This window comes from Pelophylax lessonae, assembly GCF_965119305.1.
Source record: "Pelophylax lessonae genome assembly, chromosome: 2".
In the NCBI taxonomy this organism is placed as follows: domain Eukaryota; kingdom Metazoa; phylum Chordata; class Amphibia; order Anura; family Ranidae; genus Pelophylax; species Pelophylax lessonae.
Window position 1 is genome coordinate 574,046,734 of NC_138769.1, and position 20,196 is coordinate 574,066,929.

At 44.1% G+C, this 20,196-nt stretch overlaps 1 protein-coding gene across 5 annotated transcripts in view; it reads right to left on the reverse strand.

Annotated features, from left to right (window-relative positions):
* The window catches only part of R3HDM2 (R3H domain containing 2), a 271,423-nt gene that overhangs the window by 52,128 nt on the left and 199,099 nt on the right, over positions 1-20,196 (reverse strand). For 3 of the 5 annotated variants that reach the window (XM_082246039.1, XM_082246038.1, XM_082246037.1), the window contains 3 exons: positions 15,280-15,440; positions 11,319-11,411; positions 4,056-4,298 (listed from right to left, as the gene is read on the reverse strand). In XM_082246039.1, the coding sequence (XP_082102165.1) occupies positions 4,056-4,298; positions 11,319-11,411; positions 15,280-15,440 (497 nt within the window). The remainder of the gene's footprint in view (positions 1-4,055; positions 4,299-11,318; positions 11,412-15,279; positions 15,441-20,196) is intronic. The other 2 variants (XM_082246041.1, XM_082246040.1) reach the window with 1 other exon arrangement.

Genomic DNA, 20,196 nt, shown 5'->3' on the forward strand with positions numbered 1-20,196 from the left:
ACGTCCACCCCAAAAGAAAAAGGCCAAAGGGGAGAGGGGGGGGTGTACTTAACCTTTCATGGTACAGGTAACGATCCAGACAGAATCCTTGCCACCAAAGTAGGGGAGCTGTCAGCCAAATAACCGATGCGACTGACACCCACGCCCGGTCGTATGCGACCCTACGAGACGTTTATCTCGCAGGTCAGCCTCTGTCCGTGAGGCTATGTCGCAGCCGACCTAGCGCATAGCTGTGGTATGCATGAGCTCACTTACTGCAGGGCTGAGGGGGACCACTGGATCTAGATTTCCCAGCCCGTCGCCCTGCCCGGCAGATGATTTTAGATCTCCCGAGAAAAAAAAAAAAAGGAAGGAGAAAACATTGCTAGGACCAGAGATCCCAGCCGGGAGCCTAGGTCCTTACTCCTGACTAGACAGATTAAAACTGATTAACTAGAGCAGAGAGAGGGGTTACATGCCAGCTGAGGACAGCCCATGGGCGTAGCCAGGTGTTTTTTGTTCTGCCCAGTCCTACTCCTGGAGGATGCAATATAACCCAGTAGCTATGATTTATGGCGTGCTGTGTCTGATGATGAACGAAAGAGAAATGGCAGGCACACGAGGTGCCCAAGAGGCTCCTAGGGACCCAGAAAAGCCCCCTTGAGCCCAGGCCACAATCTACAGCCAAAGTGGGGACCCGGGCTGCAGGACCACAAATAATGTCAGCGCTCACCCCAGCAGGGAAGTTCGTTCCCCGGCGGCATAAACACCCAACCCCCCCACCCGCCGGCACAGTGCAGCACACCAGCCCACATCCACCTACTGACCCACCACGCTACCCCACAAGTTGGGGGGTGCCAAGAAGGCCCACAGGGACCACAGAGGGGGGCCTGGGGGGGGGGAATAGGGGTACCTGCAGGTCAATCGTCCTGGGGGGGGCCCGCATCCACTCCACACTGAATCCAGGGGGAGAGAGAGGATATCTTACTCAAGATACCATGGAACCAGACGGCCATCACTCCAGACAGAAACCCTCACCATCGAAATGCAGGGGCTGTTGGCCAGAAGGAACAGTGAGATTCGGGCCAGAGCCCGGTCGTATGCAACCTCACAAGGCGTTTAACTCGCAGGCCAGTTCCCGTCCAGTGGAGGTATGTTGCCGCTGACCCAGCACAGGGCTCTTGTCTGCGCTTGCTTGCTTGCCAGACTGGGGGGAACCACTGGATCTAGCTATCCAGCCCGTCCTCTAGCCGGGCAGTTGATTGTAGATCTTGCAGGAAAAAAAACAGGAGAAAAAAAATGCCATTTAATAGGAAAAAATAGCTAGAACCGAAGATCCTGGCAGGGAACTAGGTCCCTAATCCTGACTAGGCAGAAAAAAACTGAAGGCCTGTAGCAGAGAGAGGGATGAATACCAGCTATGACTGCCCATAGGTGTAGCCGAGTATTTTTTCTGCCTAGTATCCTACTCCTGCAGGGGGCGCTATAACCCCTGGTTCTGAATATGGAGCGCTGTTGTCTGTCAATGAACGAAAGACAAAAGTAATTTTCTAGCAAAAAATACTGATAAACATAACACACACACACATACATATACATATACATACATACATACACAGTGCCTTGCGAAAGTATTCGGCCCCCTTGAACTTTGCAACTTTTTGCCACATTTCAGGCTTCAAGCATAAAGATGTAAAACTAATTTTTTGTGAAGAATCAACAACAAGTGGGACACAATCATGAAGTGGAACAAAATTTATTGGATATTTCAAACTTTTTTAACAAATAAAAAACTGAAAAATTGGGCGTGCAAAATTATTCAGCCCCCTTAAGTTAATACTAGCGCCACCTTTTGCTGCGATTCCAGCTGTAAGTCGCTTGGGGTATGTCTATCAGTTTTTACTAAAAAAGAAGGGTGGCGCACTCTGGTATATGTATAGAACTTGGCTATATGGATGACAAACTGGAGAGTGTCTCTGGATGATCATAACAATTTATTGAAATCAAATGGTAAAAATAAGCATATAAAATCTGCCAAACCAGTCCCGGAGCTCCCGAATCTCCTTGAAGTGCTGTGGGATTCCCTGATGGTGAAGAAAGGGAAATTCCATAACATCAGATGGTGCCAAGTGGAGGAAACAATCCTATGCGGCCCAATATGTCACTGTGGTGATCACCGGCTGAATGGGTACTGTGTGCGGCCGCTACACAGACCCAGAGTCGGGTTGTCCTCCGTTCACCGGATCTTCCGCGGTGAGCGGAAGTGATGCATGGATGACGTCACCGGAAGCGACGGTCAACAGATCGATAGGAAGCTGGGCTGATTAAAGGCATTGATCTGTTGACTGTCACTTCCGGTGACGTCATCCGTGCATCACTTCCGGTCACCGCGGAAGATCCGGCGAACGGAGGACAACCCGACTCTGGGTCTGTGTAGCGCCCCGCACACAGTACCCGTTCAGCCGGTGAACACCACAGTGACATATTGGGCCACATAGGATCGTTTTCCTCCACTTGGCACCATCTGATGTTATGGAATTTCCCTTTCTTCACCATCAGGGAATCCCACAGCACTTCAAGGAGATTTGGGAGCTCCGGGACTGGTTTGGCAGATTTTATATGCTTATTTTTACCATTTGATTTCAATAAGCCCGTAGGTATTTTATTGTAACAAATAAAAGAATAGTACTCACAAACAAAGTTGTATTCAGCATTGGTTTGCAATCACTGTAGGTCACTCCACTTCCGCGTACGCTGCCGACGTGCGTTCCACGGTGGTTTCAGGAAATGACGTTGTGATGCTCCGCTGCCCGGAAGTGCGTTGACGCGTTTCACCCGCCTACTTTGGGCGTTATCAAAGACCTTTGATAACGCCCAAAGTAGGCGGGTGAAACGCGTCGACGCACTTCCGGGCAGCGGAGCATCACGACGTCATTTCCTGAAACCACAGTGGAACGCACGCAGGCAGCGTACGCGGAAGTGGAGTAAACTACAGTGATTGCAAACCAATGCTGAATACAACTTTATGTTTGTGAGTACTATTCTTTTATTTGTTACAATAAAATACCTACGGGCTTCACTATGTTTGGCTTCTTCCCCTTCTTTTAAACATGCTGTTGGGGAGAGAGTGGAGAGGAGTAATTAAGAAAGCTATTCATAAGAGGCTGTATTGGATCCATCCATCCGTTCAGGGGATACTGTGTCTGCCTAAGGCTTGTGTTTATCCTTGATTTGGTGAGTGCATCCCCATAGGGGGTTTTTCTTCCTGAGAGCACCTGGGCACTTATGTGGATTACCTGAGCACCTTTCCAGTACTTTAGTTCCTCTGAAGGAAACCTTTTTTTTGGACTGCACCTTAATATATATTTTTTGCACCTTGCATATGGTCGCACAATGGACACATGATTGCAATATATTCTTGCACTTTAATATGTATTAATTTTGTATTTATTGATCACAATATGCACTTTATTTTATACTTTATATGTATTTTAATATTTTGATCACAGTATATACGGATATACCTATTTATATTTACCTGTTAGCGCTGCCTTTTGATTGATTTTAGTATGTTTTTTTTACTGTCACTGTACGTGTAAAAGCATTTTAAGGTCTTTAAACACACTTTTAAAACAATAGAAACTCATTTAAACACATAAAATATACTGAGAGACATAGCAAGAGCTATGAAAAACACAAAAATATTTCATTTTTAATGATTTATATAGTAAAATAACATTACAAAAAAAACGCAATATAACGGGACCACGAAAACGGAACCGCGACGGAGCGGGGGTTTACTGTATATATATATATATATATATATATTTTTTTTTTTAGCAGACACCCTAGGTAATAAAATGGCGATCGCTGCAATTTTTTATGTCACAGCGTATTTGCGCAGCGGTTTTTCAAACACAATTTTTGGGGAAAAAAATAAATTTTTAATTAACTTAAAAAAAAAAACAAAAACACACAAAGCTCTAATTTTTGCAACATGGTGGGACACACGTTGGTGTAAGCACAATCGGTCATTAAGATATTACAACCATATGACGATTCATTAAAATACCTACTTGCTGTGGAGGCTGCATGAATCCCTGTGGTGGCATGACTTGCTGAGTTGGGGAAGGGTGCCCTGAGGAAGGGTAGCCAGTTGGAGGGATGGCTTGTCCCCCAGATGTCATGATGAAGCCAGCTTGCTGGGGATGCTGGGAAATAATAGGTGACTGGTAGATGGCTGTAGAAGGATCAGGAGCCTCGGATGAACCCTGCCGACTGAGAGTCATCTGCCCAAAGTGACTGTTCAAATCATCAGCCTGTCATTAAAAACAGGTAAAGGAGATAATTAGGCTCTGCACATACAACGACCTTGTGAAAACAAAGAGCCTGATATGACCAAGTCAAGACACTGCGCAAACTGAATGGCATAAAAAGCATATTTTATTCAGCTAAAAGAGACAGACTAGTATTAAGCCATTAATATAACAGTTATTCATAGAACGATAGTCAAGCAGATACAGATTATGAAAAACAGAAAATAATGAAACCCTGCTTGTTGAGATTTACTCGGCAAAACCAATTTAGCTAAGCAGACTTTCAAAAGGAGTGCGATACGGCTTTCAAACATTTGTCTTCAGTGAAAGCTATAAAGTGAGTCATAATTGCACATTCATTACATATAACTCTCAACTGCAGCTAACTAATGTATAGCTGTTGGGAAGTGGTATCTGGTTTCACTGGTGCAATTTCCATATACCTCCTTTCACAACAAAGTGCAAAATGCTGGTGAGCAGCATAAGACCTTTTTATCCACTGGCCCATGCTCAATATTTTTTTCAGTTTTTGGTAGCATTTCCACTAAAACCTTAGGCCTTGAAAATGCAAACGGGAAGGAACAAGAGCATTTAAGTTAATTGTGCCTAAGTAGCACCCTGGGATGGAAGGAAGAACAATGTCCTGGTTGAGGGTGAAGGGCAGAAACTACTTTAGGAAAAAAGGGTTCCTTGTAGGGTAAGGCTGTCACAGTTCAGGAACCCTCCTCGCTGTTACTACACTGAACAAAAAATTATAAATGCAGCACTTTTGTTTTTGCCCCCATTTTTTCATGAGCTGAACTCAAAGATCTAAGACTTTTTCTATGTACACAAAAGGCCTATGTCTCTAAAATATTGTTCACAAATCTGTCTAAACCTGTTAGTGAGCACTTCTCCTTTATGGAGATAATCCATCCACCTCACAGGTGTGGCATTTCAAGATGCTGATTAGACAGCATTAATATTGCACTGAAGCCTCGTACACACGCATCGATAGTTGGCCGTGAATTTTCGGCCAATATCCGATCGGCCGATTTTCGGCTTGTTAGTCTGATGCTTTCGACAACCGACTCAGACTTTTCGGCCGAACAAAATCTGGCGTGCAGGCTATAAAATTTTTGTTGGCCGTCAACAGAACGGCCGATTTTCCGTCAGTCAGTACAGATATCGGCAGACAAAAATCAGATGAGCAAGACTGGGCATGCTCAGAGAAGAAAAAACACACGGAAAGTTAACCAGCACATGACATCACTTCTGAAGTTGGTTTTTGTTGGCCGAGAAAATTTGTGTGCAGTCTAGAGCACATTTCAACCAACACAACAACACTGGACAAAAGACGGCCGAATGGTCGGCCGATAATCGTTGCGTGTGTACGAGGCATTAGGCTGACCACAATAAAAGGCCACTCTAAAATGTGCCGTTTTATCACAGCACAATGCTACAGATGTTGCAAGTTTTGAAGGAGCGTGCAATTGGCATGCTGACTGGAGGAATGTCCACCAGAGCGGTTTCCCGTGAATTGAATGTTCATTTCTCCAACATAAGCCGTCTCCAAAGGCGCATTAGAGAATATGGCAGTACATTCAACCGGCCTCACAACCGCAGGTCATGTGTAACCACACCAGCCCAGGACCTCCACATCCAGCATTTTCACCTCCAAGATTGTCTGAGACCAGCCACCCAGACAGATGCTGCAGCAATGGGTTTTCATAAGCAAAGAATTTATGCACAAACTGTCAGAAATTGCCTCAGGGAAGCTCATCTGCGTGCTTATCGTCCTCATTTGGGTCTCCACCTGACTGCAGTTAGTCGTCATAACCGACTTGAGTGGCAAATGCTCAAATTCAATGGCGTCTGGCACTTTGGAGAGGTGTTCTCTTCATGGATGAATCCCGGTTTTCACTGTACAGGGCAGATAGCAGACAGCGTGTACGGCGTTGTGTGGGTGAGCTGTTTGCTGATGTCAACGTTGTGGATCAAGTGGCCCATGGTGGCGGTGGGTTATGGTATGGGCAGGCGTATGTTCTGGACAACGAACACTGGTGCATTTTATTGATTGAATTTTGAATGTACAGTGATACCGTGATGAGATCCTGAGGCCCATTGCTGTGCCATTCATCCACGACCATCCATGACCATCCCCTCATGTTGAAGCATTATAATGCACGGCCCCATGTTGCAAGGATCTGTACACAATTCCTGGAAGTTGAAAACATCCCAGTTCTTGCATGTCCAGCATACTCACCAGACAGGTCACCCATTTAGCATGTTTGGGATGCTCTGGATCGGCATATACGACAGCGTGTTCCAGGTCCTGCCAATATCAAGCAACTTCGCACAGCCATTGAAGAGAAGTGGACCAACATTCCACAGGCCACAATCAACAACCTGATCAACTCTATGCCAAGGAGATGTGCTGCACTGCGTGAGGCAAATGGTGGTCACACCAGATACCGACTGGTTTTCGGACTACCTCAATACAGTAAAACTGCTTATTTTATAGTGGCCTTTATTGTGGCCAGCCTAAGGCACACCTGTGCAATATTCATGCTGTCTAATCAGCATCTTGATAGGCCACATCTGTGAGGTGGATGGATTATCTCGGCAAAGGAGAAGTGCTTACTAACACAGATTAGACAGATTTGTGCATATTTAAGAGAAATAAAGTATTAGAACTTATGAAACTTGGTGACAAAAACAAAAGCGTTGTGTTTATAATTTTGTTCAGTGTACAAGGCACACCACCTTATGGGTGCAGAAAGAGGAAAGATTCTAATTGCCTCTAATTACAATTTCTGAAGCACAGAGAAAATGAGATTCAGACCCTACAGAGTCACAGGGGAATGGACAGGGATTTACATGGCAGAGCACCTATAAAAAGAGTGAGAGGCCAACGGTCTGTGAATCAGATTTGAAAGGCCAGAAACACAACCCTTGAAAGTAATGAGCGCTAGACGTTGGTCCAAACCTAGCTGCAGGAAAGAGATGTTATTCCAAGAAGAAACCCTTGGGGTGGAAGCCCTGAGACTCACATCAAGTTAAGTGTTCCTTCCATGTCTGATGATAGATCTTGCAGGAAGTAGACTTCATATGCTCGGTCGTCGTAAGAATCGCACACTCAGATGCTCTAGTCCACATATGTCAAACACAAGGCCCGCGGGCCGAATGTGGCCCTCCATGTCATTTCATGTGGCCCTCACACCTAACCTGCAGCTGCAGCACTCCCCGCATCTCCACCACCCCCTCTCTCAGCAGTAGACAGCAGAGAGAATGACAGAACTCCTCCTACAGATCCTGGCTCCTTTCTGTGCAGCTGCAGCACCCCCTCATCTCCATCTCCCCTGGTCCTAGCATTCAGAAGACTTCAGCCCTCTTCCAGACAATGCACTATCTGCTTCCCAGCTATGTGTTATGCAAGGAAGGGTGGGGGACTCTTGACTTTTGATAGTGGGGGAGGGGCTCTTGGCATCTGATGTAAGGGGGAGGGGGTGCTCTGGACATCTAGTCTTACAGATACTAAAGGCAATTTGAGGACGCCCATATTGCTGATGTGGCCCATGATTAAATAAGAGTTTGACGCCCCTGCTCTAATCCATCAGAATCTGGGCTTCAACATCCATGTCAATAAAGCCAGCAACTGTGAGGTGGTACTTCAAACCAATCCTTGGGACAGAAGATCCTGATGATTTGGTAGTACCCATTAAGCATCTGCCAGGAGTCTTATTGGGTCAGGTCTTTGACATTTGCCTGTCCCAGTCTGGAGAAATAAAGATCACTGGAATGTTCTCCCTCTCAATCCTGAAAATCAAATAAGGAAGAACTTTCGGAAAGGAAAGGCATAGATCAGGGTGTTTAAATTTCAGAGCCACCAAAGCATCCAATGCTTCTGTTAGATGACCCCTACAACTGGAGAAAAATCTGTTCAGTTTGGCAGACATGAGTGTCAGGATTTGCAGGTGGATGGGGAGCCAAAGATTTAGCCAGGACTTTGAGGCTGCAGAAGCAAAATGGACATTTCCAAATACACAGAAAAAGAGGGCTTTGAAGCAGCCTAAAAATCAGACTCACAGCTAGGGCAGATGGTTGCTCTTGCCACCAATAGGATCCCCGATGATATCTTCTGTCACTCGAAGGCTATACAGATCAAATACAAAGGGTTCCATAGTCCACCACTCTAGAAAAAGGGCACTAAACATTTCCACTGACATACAAGAAATGAGACCGGAGGCTTCTAGTACACAGTAACAGCTGAAATTTACCACTATAGTTCATAAGCATGCGATCAACCTTGGCATCCCATTTATGAGATAGTGACGGTAAGGTCAGAGTTCGGATCAGATTAAAGACACGGCTTGCCAGCGGGAACATATATCTAGAAAGGATTCCGAGGGCTGGTTCACACCACATGCAGTCTGGTGCATTTTTTCTGCATCAAAAACACATTGACAGTGTTTTACAGTGGCACCAGGTAACACCAATGCGGTGTGTTCCAGTGCAATCAACAAAAGTAGAAGACGTTGCATTTTTTCTTTATGAAATGCATCTGAAACCTGGCCAAATGCATAAAAAAATGCATTGAAATGCACATGTCCTTAATTGAGATGAAGAAAAAATGCACTGGAACGCATACAAAAATGCATCTAGAAAGCAGAAATTGTAGTGTGATCAGGCCCCTAAAGAAAGGCATGTCCCCTACCAGAATAGTAAGTGACCGGTTAATGTCATACACTGCCAAATTAACCTATATTCTCTGGCCACTTTATTAGGTACACCTTTAATTTGCTTGGTAACACAAATTGCTAATCAGCCAATCACATGGCAGCAATTCAATGCATTTAGGTATCTAGAAGTGGCAAAGAAGTCTTGCTAAAGTACAAACTGAGCATCCGAACTGGGAATAAAAAATGGATTTAAGTGACTGGTCGTGGCATGGTTGTTAGTGCCAGACGGACTGGTCTGAGCATTTTAAAAACTGCTATCTACTGGGATTTTCTTAGGATTTACATAGAATGGTCAGCAAAAGAGAAAGTATCCAGTGAGCAGTAGTTGTGTGGAGGAATACACAGAGAATGGGCAGAATGGTTCAAGATGATAGAAAGGCAACAGTAACTCAAATAACCCGTTATAACCAAGGTATGCAGAATACCATCTCTGAATGCAAAACACCTTGAAGCAGCCTGGCTACAGCAGCAGCAGACCACACCAGGGGCCACTCCTGTCAGCCAAGAACAGGAAAGTGAGGCAACAACTCGCACAGGCTCACCAAAATTGGACAATAGAAGATTTAAAAAAAAAAAAAAAAACTTTGCCTGGTCTGATGAGTCTTGATTTCAGCTGCAACATTCAGATGGTAGGGTCAGAATTTGGCATAAGCATGAAAGCATGGATCCAGCCTGCCTTGTATTAACGGTTCAGGCTGGTGGTGGTGTAATGGTGTGGGGGATATTTACTTGGCACACTTTGGGCCCCTTAGTACCAAATGAGCATCATTTAAATGCCACAGCCCACCTAAGTATTGTTGCTGACCATGTCTATCCCTTTATAACTACAGATACCCATCTTCAAAAGCATACTTCCAAGCAGGATAATGCACCATGTCACAAAGCTCAAATCATCTCAAATTGGTTTCTTGAACATGACAACGAGTTCACTGTGCTCCAATGGCCTCCACAGTCACCAGATCTCATTCCAATAGAACGCCTTAGGGATGTGGTGGAACAGGAGACTGGCATCATGGATGTGCAGCCGACAAATCTGCAGCAACTGCGTAATGCTATTATGGCAATATATGGACCAAAATCTCTGAGGAATGTTTCCAAAACCTTGTTGAAACTATACCAGGCAGAATTAAGGAAGTTCTTAAGGCAAAAGAAGGTCCAACCCGGTACTAGCAAGGTGTACCTAATAAAGTGGCCGGTGAGTGTTGAAAGGGCTCCACAGCTAAACTTTCACCAGAACAGAGTCTGAAAACACTGTGTGGAACCCAGCGCCCAAGTAACCTCTAGACTATACCAAGCAGGTTTAGTCCAGTAAGGTTTAGATGCAGTACTTCAAAAGCCAGGCTGAGAAAGACAGTGCCAGAAAGCTGCATATAGAGAAAAGTCTCGATTGAAGAAAAAAAGGGTGCTTGCAAAAATTAGTTAAGCAGGTTATACACGTTGAGGTTTTTTTTTTTGATCACAGGTCACAGATTCACACAAGCAATGTGAATATAGGGATCTATCCTGCTGTGCTATTTGTATCCTTTTAGAAGGGACACTCCTCCTGTCGGAATACACAAATCAGAGATGCAACCATTGGCTGCAAACGCTGATCAAATGTTGGCTTCCCAGTATGGGAATGTTTGACAGAAGCCGGTCATTAGACTGTCTTCTGTTGAACTGACAGCTTAAACTGTCCAACTTTTAAGTCCCAGCTTTATTCTCAACATAGCAGAGCTGTTCAAAAGACATCTATCCTAGTAGAACACAGATTTAGGAATTCCTATGCAGCTCAATGGATGAGAAGGAAAATGCCTCAACTCTGCTGGATTGTTCACAATATACAACACACTTCAAACTACAACATTCATGAGCATTACACCCTTATAATAGGCACAGCAGTGGGGTGATGTGGGGAATCTAAAACAAGTGTGAGTTTCTTAAGTTGTTCTGTCTAGTACTTTAATGTCAGCTTTAGTTGAAGTAAAATAGGTTATTAGTAAACCCACAAGGCTTCAAATGCCTGTGCCTCATACCAAAATATACTCTGCAAAAGCCATTAAAGTGAGTACAGTTCTGCACTATATTAAATATGAAGTACATGCAACCATATTCATTTTTTTTTTTCTTCGTAAAGTTAAAAACCAAACCTCTAACTACAATTAAAGGAATTAAATATTGAGATAGCAACATAACCTATACTCCCAGTCCCTATATATATATATATATATATCCATTTGAAAGGACTGCTAGCTGTTTACCAACTCCTTAAACAAGCAGAGATCCAATAAGATAGGAGGAGGGAACAGTTAAGTGAATATACCAGATTGTACTGCTGGGGAGGTGAAACTGGCAGAAGGACTTGGGGGCAGGAGCTGGCGGAGTACTGGACCGGTTGTGGAGAGGGCTGAAGGGTCTTGGTGCCAGCACAGCAGCATGCAGAGAACAGGACAAAAAAAGGTGGGATGATTCAATGTGAGAGGAAGGGGAACAGTGGTTGGATATTATGAAAGGGTTAAGGAGAAAAAAAAAGGAAAAGAAAAAAAAAGGAAAATAATGTTAGTTCTGCATTTTATTTCCAAGTTATATATTTAGAAAGACATTTAAAGCAAAGCACTGTTTTAATTGGTTTTATTCTCCGATTCTGGAAGCATGGACTGATATAGGCTTCAAATGAGTCATAACTGTTATGCAATAAAAACTTGAAAATCATTTCAAAATCATATTCCCATTAACCACTCACGATGAGAAAGGCAGCAGAAAGAAAACATTTAATTTTTTTCCATGTGAACACTTCAATAATCCACTAGAACCATACTAGTATGTTCAAATAAATGGGATTCTTCTAAATGATACATACACACTAGTAGTCCTGCATTAGCTAGAAATGCTACAATCTTTTGATAGGAATGCCACATCATGTATGTCTCTCACATGTATGATACCATTTCATAACAGACCAGGATATCACACTAATAGGCTGCGATAGGCTCAATTCACAAAGCTAACACCTAAATAGGGATCCTTTTCCCAAGTGTCAGATTATAGCAGCTTCCAATGAAGAGGAGTTAAAACATCCTTCAGGTGTTTATTGCCGTTTGTGTACCCATCTACTTTGTTTATGTGACCCCCCCACTTACACGAGAGACTAGCAAGGCATGCAACGTGCATTTTTCAGGCACTCCCATCAAAGTCGTTGAGGCCAAAAAAATGTACGATTCTGCCCCAAAGGATCTCATGGACTTTTCTGAGCTTGATGCCCAAGCGACAACACTGTGGTCAGTTGTGAACATATCCATTAGGAATAAAATCATCTTAATCTTGAGCATTCTCATCATTTGGGACAGACAGATTTTCAAGGATACTAATCGTAGATGTCTGTAGTCTAATTTGAGGACTAATCAAAGGCAGCTTGGTACCCAGAATATGGCTATTCTGTTCATAGGCGTACTCTAACTTTTGTTTTATATAAAAGGATGCAAAATACTTGTTACAACACTGTGAATAATCATGTAATTAGGGTAAAGTCCCTCCTATTCAGCACTTATTTATTACAGGTATTAACAAAGAACTATAGGCAATTTTTCATTTTGGATAGAGCAAGGGAAGGTTATAACTAGTGATCGACCAATATCGTTTTTTCGTTGCGGATACCGATATTTTTGTACATTTAAAAAAACGTTTTAATTTTTGTTGACAGTTACTTTTGTGGAGGGATCTGGAGGTCTAAGCCCCAAACCCCTCCTCTGCACTTAAAAGCATGCAAAACGCCAAGTTTGGCAGTTTTGAATGCGGTCTTTTTTAATCTGGCGCCAGACAGTACCCGGAAGTGATGTCACTCATGACATCACATCCGGGTTTTTTGCATAGAGACCCGATCAGAGCCGAATGCGGCTTTGATCGGGTCTTCGGCGGCCATGCAGGCTGGTTGCCTGGGTCTCCCATTGGGACGAGGGGACCCGGGCGAGCCGCAGGGGGGATTGTCCCCTCCCGCTTCTTGTAATGACAGCCGAGCGGCTTCTCAGCCGCATCGGTTGTCAATACAAGACAGCCGACCATCGGCTATGGATGCCGGTACAGGGGTAAATGCATCACTCCGGTACATGCATTTTCCCGAAATATCGCCAATATCGGTAACCTCCAGGGCCTAGTCTGATATATCGGTGAGAGTGCATATTGGCCCTCGATAAATTGGCTTTGCCGATAATCGGTCGATCCCTAGTTATAATCCCGGTCATTTTTTTTGTTTGCCATCTGTGTCCCATTGAAGTTATTTTTCTTCACTTCCTGTCCCAGAAACCAAACAGAAAGTAAGAGGAAATCCATGCAAATTAAGGGAATCCCTTGGGGACCTCCAGTTTACCAGAACTAGTGTCCCTGGAAGATTTCCCCTTTTTTATTTTTCTGGGGACAACCCAAAATTTGGAATTTTCTTTACTTGCAATGATGATGGTAAACAGGCTAAATAGAGAGCGTGCATCTGCTAAACGGAGACACAGACAGCAATAAAAACTAACAGGTGTTCTAAACCTTCTTCACTCTATCCAAAACTAGAAAAAAAGTTTTGACTTTAGTTATATTTTAATAATAAACGCTGAAATAACTTTTTAAGCCTAAGCCCCCGTTCACACTAAGGCGACCTGTGAGGCGACCTGGTCGCCTTACAGGTCGCCTCCCATAGGGAAGCTGCGAACCCGTTCTAATAGGAGCGACACAAGTCGCTCTGACCTAGAAAAAGGGTCTGGAGCTTCTTTGGGGCGACCAGGAGGCGACCGCCATAGACTTCAATGTTATGAAGTCCGTGGCGGCCGCTCCGAGGTCACGGCGCGCTGCTCGCACCGCGATCTCGGAGGTCACCCCGGGAAGTAGCGTCGCGGTAGTGTGAACCGGCGCTAAACAATCTTCCCTTAAGGAAAGGATTGTTTATAATAAGAGCCGAGAAGAGACAACCATAGGTTATAAGTTATAAACGCCTCAGTAGATTGTGACCCAGTCACCAGATCTCCTTCCAATAGAATGCCTTAGGGATCTCAGTCCAATAGAATAATGTCCAATAAAGGTCAAAAACTGGCTTTTAATATATAGAAGTAATGCCACTGTAGACTGTTGATCATCAGATTACCTTGAGAATCAGTAAGTATTTTTTACATGTTGAAGCAATTTGAACTTTTTTTTTTCCTTTGTAAGGACCCTTTCACACAAGCAGACCACTGACCGGGTCTGACAGTTAGTATTTTAAGCAGACCCGATCAGATACTCCATTGTCCTCTTTGGAATGGCGAGTTTAAGCAGACATGTGTGTTTACTCCTGCCGACATCCTATCCGATAAATATAGGACAGATGGGGATCCGTTCCCCATCCTTCTAGCGAATCAGAATTGATGGCTGTCAGGTGTAAACAGAAAGGTGGTCTGTTTACATCGGCCTGCTCAGAGGAGAGCAGGCTGTGTGTTTCCGCTCTGCATAAGCCATGCACCTGCTCAGCAGGGATCAGCAGACAGATTCTCCACTAAGCCGGCAGACAGGCAGAAACCGTATGTTTACATTCATTTTATCTTACCTAATTTAATCGATTTGACTACATTTTTTTTACCTTCAAAGGGGTCTAGATTAATTTTAGATGCAGTTCTTTAAAGCATGTGAGTGCAACCAAAATAGAGGGTATGCAACGGACGGGGGAAGTTACGAAAAGAGCAAAGAAAGCAAGTTATCAACCTTGGATAACTGAGGCAGCATTTTAAGCTTCAGGTAATTTAAAGGCGCACAGTACACATAGACAGGCCATACACAGTGAATTTCGCAAGAAAAAATTTTTCACGATTCCCCCATCAACACAGACAGTGCTAACAGGGGAATCCCTCCTGCTGAGAAATGGTCTGCTTCCAGCGGGAAGAAGATAGTGACTATCGCTAGTGGCTATAGTAGCTGTTAGCGATAATCATAGGAGAATCCGGCAGGATGGTTGTACCCAAGTTGATTATTCGATCAACTTAGTATATACAGCCTGCTCATAAACGGTTTGAATCTCCTGCTGAACTGCCAGAGATTCAAACCATGTATGGTTTGCCTTGTTCAACTCAGGTCAACATAAATACAAGAAAGAATGCAGGCAAAAGTAAGCAAGGTAGAAAAGCATCATACAAACCGCAGACAAATGGAGACTATCAAATAAACATGAAAAGAAAGAACAAACCTATTAAAAGACTAAAGTGAAGGATAGAGTGGATGTATGCAGAGTGACAGGATGTGCAAGTTGGACTGGATGACACTGTCTGGTGACTCACCTGTGACATTAAGTGGTTATTCATGGATTGTTGCTGAGGAGTGGGTGGAAGTGCCTGGTGAGGATGGGGATGTTGTTGCTGTGCAGTACAAGGTATGACGCTTCTAGTGGACTGCTGCGAGGCGGCTTGGCTGCATACTTCAGGGGTGCTGATTGGCAAGCCTGCCAGAATAAACAGAAAATGGCAAATTAGAAATAAAATTTCAGCTACAAAATATGGACGACTGCTTCATGGAAGTCATTGCTATAATACCATATAAATTAAACTGCTACAAAACAGCAAACCAGATATACAGACTTGTGCAAACAGCATACAAAAAAAAGTGCATTGACCAATGAGTCCAGCAATGACTGAAAAGATAAACCAACTAGACAGATTATAGGAAATCCTCCCATCCTGGACCTGACAGAGGATGAAACCCATTCCTACTGTGTACGTTGATCCAAAACATTTACCATTCTTTGAAGTTCAAATAGTATAAGGAAGGACTTCAGCCCTGTTTGTTTTTTACGGAAATATGGGGCTTTCAGTATCCAGGTGATTTCCCTTCACATACTGTTCTGATTATAACGGTTTAGCCAGCCTGGAAATGACGCTATATCTCCAGCAGCAACACAAATGAATAAAAATGTTTTTTTTTTTAAAAAGGAGAAGTATAGCCAATGCTCGTTTGGCTGTACTTCTATAAATCACAGGAGTGCAGATCGCTCTGCACTCCGGTGACCCATTTTCAGCAGAGAGCAGGCTGAAGTCTGCTCTCTGCCCACGTCACAGAAGTCGGTCCAGGCACCCCGCCATCACGACCACCGAGGCGGGGATCCGCCAGATCCCTGGACCAACACCCAGCTTAGTCTGTAAATGAGCCGCTGAGCCCCAGTGAGCAAGGAGAGGCAGAGCATAGAGCTTCTGAAAGTCAGTAGGGCTCTGCTCACGGATCTGTGAGAACAGAGAGATCAGTGGTGTTCGATTGCTCGGTTCTCAGTGTAGAGGCGCCGGGGGACAGATCCAGCATCAGACCGATGCTGCATCCATCTAGGTAAGTATAAATCAACAAAAAAAACAGAAACACATACTTCTCTTTAGAGTAGGGGGAAGGCTAGAACTCTTTAGTTTTTGTTCCTGTCTGTGGGGTCAATTTACTAAACTTCACCGCATGCGGTAAGGGTATCATGGTACTCATTCGCATAAATTATCAAATGCGGTAAGGTCCAATTCATTAAAAAAAGAAGAAAAAAAAAACTATTTTGCGGCAAATGGGGGAAAAAAAAAAACCCACAAAAAAGCGTGTGGTAATCTGTTAAAGTGATTGTAAATTTTCACCTTGTAAAACAACCCATTCAGTTTAACCATTTCTTGACCGGAAGGTTTTACCCCCTTAATGACCAGGCCATTTTTTGCAATTTGGCACTGCGTGACTTTAACTGGTAATTGCGCATGCAATGCTGTACCCAAACAAAACATATGCCCTTTTTTGCCACAAATAGAGCTTTCTTTTGTGGGTATTTGATCACCTCTGCGGTTTTTATTTTTTGCGATATATATGAAAAAAAGAGTGAAAATTTTGATTAAAAAAAATAAAAAAAAATTTTCTACTTTTTTCTTATAAAAAAATATCCAATAAACTAAATTTTTGTAATAGATTCAGGCCAAAATGTATTTAGCTACATGTCTTTGATAAAAAAAAAAATTCAATAAGAGTATTTTTATTGGTTTGCGCAAAAGTTATACTGTCTACAAACTATGGTTTATATACTGGAATTTAAGCAGCTTTTACCTTCTGACTGCCTATCAATTCTTCAAGTGCTAAAATGGCAGGTCAGTACAAAACCCTCCCCAAAATACTCCTTTCTGGAAAGTAGACACCACAAGGAATTTCCTGAGTGGCATGTTGAGCCCATTGAATATTTAATTTTTTGTCACAGGTATTTGATAAATGACAAAAAAAAAAAAGTTGTCATTGAAATGATATATTGCTCACACATGCCGTGGGTATATGTGGAATTACACCCCGAAAGTACATTCTGCTGCTTCCCCTGAGTAGGGGGGATACCCCATGTGTGAGACTTTTTGGCAGTCTAGCCGAATACAGGACCCCAAAAACCAATCCTTGCCTTCAGCCTTTTTAAGGCCGTAAATTGTCAATTTCACTCCTCAGTATCTATCACAGTTTTGGAGGCCATGAAATGCCAAGGTAACACAACCGCCCCCCCCCCCCCCCCCCCAAATGGCCCCTTTTAATTTTTTTTTTTTTTTTTACACAAAGTTGTCCCTTAAATTTATTGCTCACACATGCCATGGGTATATGTAGGCTCACTGCAACTGGATTGTGAATTTGGGCCACAGCACCATCTGGATACAGAAGGGCTGTGATGATCGCTTCCTGGAATTTTTTGAAGGATCCACTTCTTCGTGACGCTTTGTATAGCACATAAGCGTTCAGCAGAGACAATTGGAATAAGAATACAGACACTTTTTTGTACCAGCATCTGGCCTTCGGGGCAATTAAGTACGATGCCATCATCTGGTCGTTAAAGTCCACCCCTGCCATGTTAAAGTTGTAGTCCTGGACACAGAGGGGCTTCTCAACACCAGTCGCAGTTGTAATTTGGTCTGTCGTATCTGCGTGAATGGAGGACAGAAAAAAAACATTCTGTGTGTCCCTCCACTTCACTGCAAGCAATTTATTACACTTCAAGCAGGTTCTCTCCCCCCCCCCCCCCCCCCCGGCTCAGTCTGGAATCTACAAGCTGTTGGGGGAACGCCCAGCAATTAGGTCGCACAGTGCCACTTGTGCCAATTCCAAATTCAAAAAGATGACTAAAAAGTGGCACGCTTGTGTAATAATTGCCCATGTATAAATGGTACCCCTTTCCGTATAAGGGAGACACCAAATCCCAAACAATCTTCCCGCTGCTCCCATGCAGTCTGGGCAGTTGGGAGGCTCAACATTGCTATCTTTTCCCTTGTAAATCCAGAAACCACATGTACAGCTTGTTGCCCTGTCACAGAGCTTGAACCCCATATCTGGTACGCTTGCTGGGGAGAAACTGTTTGAAAACAAGGCGGCCAGAAAATGCCATCTTTTCCCTCGTAAATCCAGAAACCACATGTACAGCTTGTTGCCCTGTCACAGAGCTTATACCCCATATCTGGTACGCTTGCTGGGGAGAAACTGTTTGAAAACAAGGTGGCCAGAAAATGTAATCCGGGACTCATCAACGCAGACAGCTTGTTGGGGCATATACAAGGCTGTAACTTTTGGTTGCAGTGATTTACGAAGGGCCGAATTTTGTGCAGGGGGGCATAACCAGGGTCACCCACCCTGAGGACGACAGAGTTCATTGTCATTGAAATGCATGAACCGCAAGATTTGCTCGTATCTAGTCCTGGCCATGGCAGCAGAGAACGCGGGCATATTATGAATTGGGTCAGTGGAGCAATATGACCACGGCTCGTTTTAGTAATGCCCATGAGGAGATATAGGCCCAGAAAGGTTTTAAATTTGGAAACAATGATACGTTTCCATGCAAATTCTCTGGCAAGGGTCAACTTTGGATTTGCAGCAATGAATTGATCGGCATATATTGTTTAGATCCACAATAGATCTGTACAGATCTTCCGTGAAAAACATCTCAGAAAAATCAAAGGAAGTAAAATTGGCCGTTTCCACCTGAATTCCGAGCTGGCCAGTGAATGGGGGGGGGGGGGGGGGGGGGAGTACGGGCGCAGAAGTGGTGGGCTCCCAATCAGGTTTTGTAAGCGCATCAGGAAGAACACTATGAGCTTTACAGGCCTGTGTTCGAATTATTGGTGGCTGCGGGACACTATTTGCGCTGGCCACCGCACCAGCATAATCTGCACTTATGGAACTAGCCACGTCACCAACTGTTACTGCAGTGCTGGTTTAACTATGACCAGGATGTACTAGAGGCTGCTGGTGCATGTCAGTTCACCTGCAGGTTGAGCAGCACTAGTACCGACACTCTGCTGCATACGAGAACCCTGCGGTTGTTGCACCTCAGCAACAGAAGAACGGGGTCAGGTACGCTTGACCTTAGCAGGGACCACTACTCCGTCGTCAGAGCTATCTGTCAGGGTACCACTGCTCTCTACAGGCTTTAATACTAAACCCGATTCTGACAGTGAGGCTTCCCCATCGCTCTCATCTGTCATGCCCAGCATTGTGTATGTCTCTTCACTAGTGTACCTCTGTTTGGACTTTTTGGCCAATAGATTTATAGGTACCTAGTGTGACTCACAGGTAAAAAAGCACCTGGTTGTCAAGGACGGTTTGAACCGCTACCAGAAGATGTAACTACTAGTGCTAGCAGAGATCTATCAGTGTAGTGCTTGTGTACTCACAGTTGATGCTCTCTCTCCTCACTCTGGAACCGAAAAGGGCTCCAGGAGAGGAGATTGCATCATTGCCTGTGTTTTACTGCACATTCTGCAATTGGTCAGAACCGATCACCAGGTCCAGGCCAAAAATCATTGGCCTGGACCTGATGACTGATTAGTTCTGAACCAAATCAGCACATCATCGCGGGGACGGGGAGCATGCGCCCCCTAGCCCTGCGCGTGACCAACCTACAGTTACGTCGGTTTGCACAGCCGAGTCACCTTGCTGCAGTAAATGTGCGGCAGGTGGTCAGCAACTGTTTAAAATAGAAATTAAATGCCTAACCCTTTTTGCATAGGTATAAAAAAAAAATACCTCATATTCCCTCTGTTCTCAGCTGCATAAGTGCTGGGGGAGGAGAAGCAGCAGTACACGGAGCTTGCCAGTGAATGGCTGTACATAAGGGGTGTGTCAGGACAAGTCTGATCATTGAAGGAGAGTACAAGGAGTTCCCAGCATAGCTAGAGAACTTTAAAAAAAAAAAAAATAAATGAATTTAACCACTTTCTGCCCGCGTT